General features: G+C 49.3%; 1 protein-coding gene across 3 annotated transcripts in view; it reads left to right on the top strand.

Annotated features, from left to right (window-relative positions):
• sos2 (son of sevenless homolog 2 (Drosophila)) overlaps positions 1 to 7,500 on the top strand; it is a 123,492-nt gene that overhangs the window by 106,389 nt on the left and 9,603 nt on the right. Inside the window, exons 16-21 of one of the 3 annotated variants that reach the window (XM_041847338.2) lie at positions 326 to 488; positions 1,392 to 1,509; positions 1,767 to 1,939; positions 4,666 to 4,782; positions 5,037 to 5,295; positions 6,177 to 6,218. In XM_041847338.2, the coding sequence (XP_041703272.2) occupies positions 326 to 488; positions 1,392 to 1,509; positions 1,767 to 1,939; positions 4,666 to 4,782; positions 5,037 to 5,295; positions 6,177 to 6,218 (872 nt within the window). The other 2 variants (XM_041847337.2, XM_045207524.1) reach the window with 2 other exon arrangements.

Here is a 7,500-nt window from a genome sequence, read left to right as displayed (position 1 = left end):
CTGTCTCTCTCTCTGTCTCTCTCTCTCTGTCTCTCTCTCTGTGTCGCTCTGTCTCTCTTGCTCTGTCTCTCTCTCTGTGTCGCTCTGTCTCTCTTGCTCTGTCTCTCTCTGTCTCTCTCTCTCTGTCTCTCTCTCTCTCTGTGTCGCTCTGTCTCTCTCTGTCTTTCTCTCTCTCGCTATCTCTCTCTCACTGTCTCTCTCTCTCTCTCGCTGTCTCTCTCTCGCTCTCTCGATCTGTCTCTCCGTCTCTGTCTCTGTCTCCGTCTCTCTCTGTCTCGCTCTCTGTCTCCGTCTCTCTCTCACTCTGTCTCTCTCTCTCTATCAGGTGTATTGTGGAAGCAGAGAACCTGGATGAGAGGGTAGCCGTGTTCACGCGGGTCATTGAGATCCTCCAGGTGTTTCAGGAGCTCAACAACTTCAACGGTGTTCTGGAGGTGGTCTCTGCCATCAACTCTGTCCCCGTCTACCGGCTGGACCACACCTTCGAGGTGAACACACAGCTTCGCTGCACCCTGTTCTCTATATAGCCGGGCTCTGGTCCTCTGTAGCTCAGCTGGTAGAGCACGGCGCTTGTAACGCCAAGGTAGTGGGTTCGATCCCCGGGACCACCCCATACACATAAATGTATGCACGCATGACTGTAAGTCGCTTTGGATAAAAGCGTCTGCTAAATGGCATATTATTATTTATTATTATTATTATTATTATTATAAAAGTAGTGCACTATATAGACAATAGTTTACCATTTCAGGTCAAAAGTAGTGCACTATGTAGGGAATAAGGGTGCCATTTGGAACGCACAGTGGTCAGTTTAACCAACCATTACTGTTAGTAGCAGATCCTGGCCAGGAAGACTTTAGCCATACACAGGAATCTATATCTCACAAGACTCATATCGTTTTGGGTGCAAGGTTGAGGTCAATCCCATTTACATTCAAGAAGTAAACTGAAATTCCAATTCATGCAATATGAAATAGAATTGACCCTAACCCTGCCAGAATGCAACGTGTACTGTCTGGTAACTGGTCCTGTGTGGCTTAGTCGCTAAAGCATGGCGCTTGCAACGCCAAAGGGCCGTGGGTTCAATTCCCGCTGGGGCCACCAATATGTAAAATGTGTGCATGACTAAGTCGCTTAAAAGCGTCTGCTAAATGGTACATATTATTATTATATTACTTGTTGGGCACTAAGACCAGAGATAATATTTTACTGAGCAGCAAGGTCCAGTATGTAGCTTTGTGGGTCGACCCGACCAAATTAACATAGAAATGTTAGTTTATAGATCTGTCATTCGCATTGAAAACAAGTCTGATAAGTGGTAGATCTGTTCTATATGCTTTTACTGAGCAGCACGTTAACGAGAGATGTGTCGTGTTGTCCTCGTCTTTCAGGCAGTCCCTGAGAGGAAAAAGCGGATCCTAGAGGAAGCAGTGGAACTGAGCCAGGACCATTTCAAGAAGTACCTGGCCAAGCTCAAGTCCATCAACCCACCCTGTGTGCCTTTCTTTGGTAAGACCTATATGGCAGAGTGTTAATTGTCATTTAACAGACACCTTTATCCAAAGCAACTTACAGAACTGTCAGCATTGACTGTGACACATCGATTCAGTGTATGTGGCCTGTGCGGGGAATGGAAGCCCACAATCCTGGTGATGCTAGCGTCATGCTAGCACCGAGCTCCGAGCCACTGGATGTATTAAAGTTGACCGAGTGATGGGTTTAGCGAGGACTACTCTTGACCCTGTCGCTCTCCTCCCTGTCCCCAGGGATCTACTTGACCAACATCCTGAAGACGGAGGAGGGGAACCCCGACTTCCTGAAGAGACACGGCAAAGAGCTGATCAACTTCAGTAAGAGAAGGAAAGTAGCAGAAATCACAGGAGAGATACAGCAGTACCAGAACCAGCCTTACTGTCTCAAGGTCCAGCAGGACATCAAGGTAATCAACCAGCCTTACTGTCTCAAGGTCCAGCAGGACATCAAGGTAATCAACCAGCCTTACTGTCTCAAGGTCCAGCAGGACATCAAGGTAATCAACCAGCCTTATTGTCTCAAGGTCCAGCAGGACATCAAGGTAATCAACCAGCCTTACTGTCTCAAGGTCCAGCAGGACATCAAGGTAATCAACCAGCCTTACTGTCTCAAGGTCCAGCAGGACATCAAGGTAATCAACCAGCCTTACTGTCTCAAGGTCCAGCAGGACATCAAGGTAATCAACCAGCCTTACTGTCTCAAGGTCCAGCAGGACATCAAGGTAATCAACCAGCCTTACTGTCTCAAGGTCCAGCAGGACATCAAGGTAATCAACCAGCCTTACTGTCTCAAGGTCCAGCAGGACATCAAGGTAATCAACCAGCCTTACTGTCTCAAGGTCCAGCAGGACATCAAGGTAATCAACCAGCCTTACTGTCTCAAGGTCCAGCAGGACATCAAGGTAATCAACCAGCCTTACTGTCTCAAGGTCCAGCAGGACATCAAGGTAATCAACCAGCCTTACTGTCTCAAGGTCCAGCAGGACATCAAGGTAATCAACCAGCCTTACTGTCTCAAGGTCCAGCAGGACATCAAGGTAATCAACCAGCCTTACTGTCTCAAGGTCCAGCAGGACATCAAGGTAATCAACCAGCCTTACTGTCTCAAGGTCCAGCAGGACATCAAGGTAATCAACCAGCCTTACTGTCTCAAGGTCCAGCAGGACATCAAGGTAATCAACCAGCCTTACTGTCTCAAGGTCCAGCAGGACATCAAGGTAATCAACCAGCCTTACTGTCTCAAGGTCCAGCAGGACATCAAGGTAATCAACCAGCCTTACTGTCTCAAGGTCCAGCAGGACATCAAGGTAATCAACCAGCCTTACTGTCTCAAGGTCCAGCAGGACATCAAGGTAATCAACCAGCCTTACTGTCTCAAGGTCCAGCAGGACATCAAGGTAATCAACCAGCCTTACTGTCTCAAGGTCCAGCAGGACATCAAGGTAATCAACCAGCCTTACTGTCTCAAGGTCCAGCAGGACATCAAGGTAATCAACCAGCCTTACTGTCTCAAGGTCCAGCAGGACATCAAGGTAATCAACCAGCCTTACTGTCTCAAGGTCCAGCAGGACATCAAGGTAATCAACCAGCCTTACTGTCTCAAGGTCCAGCAGGACATCAAGGTAATCAACCAGCCTTACTGTCTCAAGGTCCAGCAGGACATCAAGGTAATCAACCAGCCTTACTGTCTCAAGGTCCAGCAGGACATCAAGGTAATCAACCAGCCTTACTGTCTCAAGGTCCAGCAGGACATCAAGGTAATCAACCAGCCTTACTGTCTCAAGGTCCAGCAGGACATCAAGGTAATCAACCAGCCTTACTGTCTCAAGGTCCAGCAGGACATCAAGGTAATCAACCAGCCTTACTGTCTCAAGGTCCAGCAGGACATCAAGGTAATCAACCAGCCTTACTGTCTCAAGGTCCAGCAGGACATCAAGGTAATCAACCAGCCTTACTGTCTCAAGGTCCAGCAGGACATCAAGGTAATCAACCAGCCTTACTGTCTCAAGGTCCAGCAGGACATCAAGGTAATCAACCAGCCTTACTGTCTCAAGGTCCAGCAGGACATCAAGGTAATCAACCAGCCTTACTGTCTCAAGGTCCAGCAGGACATCAAGGTAATCAACCAGCCTTACTGTCTCAAGGTCCAGCAGGACATCAAGGTAATCAACCAGCCTTATTGTATCAAGGTCCAGCAGGACATCAAGGTAATCAACCAGCCTTATTGTATCAAGGTCCAGCAGGACATCAAGGTCAATCAACCAGCCTTATTGTATCAAGGTCCAGCAGGACATCAAGGTAGGGCAATCAACCAGCCTTATTGTATCAAGGTCCAGCAGGACATCAAGGTAGGGCAATCAACCAGCCTTATTGTATCAAGGTCCAGCAGGACATCAAGGTAGGGCAATCAACCAGCCTTATTGTATCAAGGTCCAGCAGGACATCAAGGTAGGGCAATCAACCAGCCTTATTGTATCAAGGTCCAGCAGGACATCAAGGTAGGGCAATCAACCAGCCTTATTGTATCAAGGTCCAGCAGGACATCAAGGCAGGGCAATCAACCAGCCTTATTGTATCAAGGTCCAGCAGGACATCAAGGTAGGGCAATCAACCAGCCTTATTGTCTCAAGGTCCAGCAGGACATCAAGGTAGGGCAATCAACCAGCCTTATTGTCTCAAGGTCCAGCAGGACATCAAGGTAGGGCAATCAACCAGCCTTTTTGTATCAAGGTCCAGCAGGACATCAAGGTAGGGCAATCAACCAGCCTTATTATCTCAAGGTCCAGCAGGACATCAAGGTAGGGCAATCAACCAGCCTTATTGTCTCAAGGTCCAGCAGGACATCAAGGCAGGGCAATCAACCAGCCTTATTGTCTCAAGGTCCAGCAGGACATCAAGGCAGGGCAATCAACCAGCCTTATTGTCTCAAGGTCCAGCAGGACATCAAGGCAGGGCAATCAGTCTGTCTGTCGGTCGTTCTGTCAGTGTATTGATAAACATCTATTTACTCCCTCTCCATCTCTCTTCCTCTCCCTCCTCTGCACCAGAATGACAGTGGTCTCCGTGCCATTATCTACTCGGAAGGAGTATTAATCATCTGATGGCCTGCATTGTGTGTGTGTTTTTCTCCCAGAGGTTTTTTGAGAACCTGAACCCGATGGGCAGTCTGGGTGAGAAGGAGTTCTCTGACTATCTGTTCAACAAGTCTCAGGAGATCGAACCTCGTAACTGCAAGCAGCCGCCGCGATTTGTAAGATTGATTGATATGTATCGTCCCTCAGGGTGATTAGTTCTATATCAGAAAACTGGAGCAGCAAGTTGAAAAACAATGAGAAACATTTAAATTGGAATTTCAGATTACTTCCTGAATTGACATGGAATCAAACACCACCCTAAACTCCTGTCCCTGTGCAGAAAATACTTTCTTCATAAATACATCTGTCTTTTAACAAAGTGCTAAACAGTTACCAGGTCCTTAACCCTCATCTGTTTCCCCTCCTCCAGCCCAGGAAGACCATGTACCCCCTGAAGTCCCCGGGGATCCGGCCGGTGCGTACCTCTACATCAGGGACCCTGAAGGGCCACCCCGTACCCCTGGAGAGAGAGCCCCCCCACAAGATCACCTTCAGGAGCATCGCTGAGACGGAGCCTGAGACCTCCACAGCCTCAGTCCCCACCTCGCCCAACACCCCCACCCCCCCACAGTCTGCTTGCTCAGACCTCAGCTGTGTCTTCATGGAGCAAGACCTATGCAGCTCCTACGGTGAGACTGGGGCAGACACACACACACACACACACACACACACACACACACACACACACACACACACACACACACACACACACACAGACACACACACACACACACACACCAATGTTCAAGTGCACACACACACAGTTGTACATCAATACACACAGTACTTCAATACACTGAACAGTATATCTGGTGAAACACTGTGAACAGTATATCTGGTGAAACACTGTGAACAGTATATCTGGTGAAACACTGTGAACAGTATATCTGGTGAAACACTGAACAGTATATCTGGTGAAACACTGTGAACAGTATATCTGGTGAAACACTGTGAACAGTATATCTGGTGAAACACTGTGAACAGTATATCTGGTGAAACACTGTGAACAGTATATCTGGTGAAACACTGAACAGTATATCTGGTGAAACACTGTGAACAGTATATCTGGTGAAACACTGTGAACAGTATATCTGGTGAAACACTGTGAACAGTATATCTGGTGAAACACTGTGAACAGTATATCTGGTGAAACACTGTGAACAGTATATCTGGTGAAACACTGTGAACAGTATATCTGGTGAAACACTGTGAACAGTATATCTGGTGAAACACTGTGAACAGTATATCTGGTGAAACACTGTGAACAGTATATCTGGTGAAACACTGTGGACAGTATATCTGGTGAAACACTGTGAACAGTATATCTGGTGAAACACTGTGAACAGTATATCTGGTGAAACACTGTGAACAGTATATCTGGTGAAACACTGTGAACAGTATATCTGGTGAAACACTGTGAACAGTATATCTGGTGACATTGGAAGAACAGATAGAATTCAACCTCATTTTACAGGTGTCTCAACTTCTCTATGTGGTCATTTTACATCAGGTGGAAACTCCATATTCGCTCCTGTTCTCCTCCCACCCTCAAGTGAGTGTTACTGATGTTCTGTATGATGTGGTGTCTGGTCTGTCCTGTCCCGTCTGTCCTGTCCCGTCTGTCCCGTCTGGTCTGTCCTGTCCCGTCTGTCCTGTCCCGTCTGTCCTGTCTGGTCTGTCCTGTCCCGTCTGTCCTGTCCGGTCTGTCCCGTCTGGTCTGTCCTGTCCCGTCTGTCCTGTCCCGTCTGTCCTGTCTGGTCTGTCCTGTCCCGTCTGTCCTGTCCCGTCTGTCCTGTCTGGTCTGTCCTGTCTGGTCTGTCCTGTCTGGTCTGTCCTGTCTGGTCTGTCCTGTCCCGTCTGTCCTGTCCCGTCTGTCCTGTCCCGTCTGTCCTGTCCCGTCTGTCCTGTCTGGTCTGTCCTGTCCCGTCTGTCCTGTCCCGTCTGTCCTGTCTGGTCTGTCCTGTCCCGTCTGTCCTGTCCGGTCTGTCCCGTCTGGTCTGTCCTGTCCCGTCTGTCCTGTCCCGTCTGTCCTGTCTGGTCTGTCCTGTCTGGTCTGTCCTGTCTGGTCTGTCCCGTCTGTCCTGTCCCGTCTGTCCTGTCCCGTCTGTCCTGTCTGGTCTGTCCTGTCTGGTCTGTCCTGTCCCGTCTGTCCTGTCCCGTCTGTCCCGTCTGTCCCGCCTGTCTGTCTGTCTGGTGTTTAGGAAACAGCTCCTTAGCTTGATGAACAAGAACAGCCTTCCCATGGAGGATGCTGGTAGACTGGGCTTGTGTGTCTGTGTGTCTGTGTCTGATTGACAAGTAGCCTGGTCCCAGATCTGTTTGTGCTGTCTTGCCAACTCCTATGGTAATTCCCCCTGCTGTGTAGAGTCCCCCTGCTGTGTGGAGTCCCCCTGCTGTGTGGAGTCCCCCTGCTGTGTAGAGTCCCCCTGCTGTGTAGAGTCCCCCTGCTGTGTAGAGTCCCCCTGCTGTGTAGAGTCCCCCTGCTGTGTAGAGTCCCCCTGCTGTGTAGAGTCCCCCTGCTGTGTAGAGTCCCCCTGCTGTGTAGAGTCCCCTGCTGTGTAGAGTCCCCCTGCTGTGTAGAGTCCCCCTGCTGTGTAGAGTCCCCCTGCTGTGTAGAGTCCCCCTGCTGTGTAGAGTCCCCCTGCTGTGTAGAGTCCCCCTGCTGCTTGTAGAGTCCCCCTGCTGTGTAGAGTCCCCCTGCTGTGTAGAGTCCCCCTGCTGTGTAGAGTCCCCCTGCTGTGTAGAGTCCCCCTGCTGTGTAGAGTCCCCCTGCTGTGTAGAGTCCCCCTGCTGTGTAGAGTCCCCCTGCTGTGTAGAGTCCCCCTGCTGTGTAG

The sequence above is a fragment of the Coregonus clupeaformis genome, chromosome 25 (assembly GCF_020615455.1).
Source record: "Coregonus clupeaformis isolate EN_2021a chromosome 25, ASM2061545v1, whole genome shotgun sequence".
Lineage (NCBI taxonomy): Eukaryota > Metazoa > Chordata > Actinopteri > Salmoniformes > Salmonidae > Coregonus > Coregonus clupeaformis.
The sequence above is the reverse complement of the archived record's forward strand: the minus strand, read 5'-3'. Positions and strand labels throughout refer to the sequence as shown.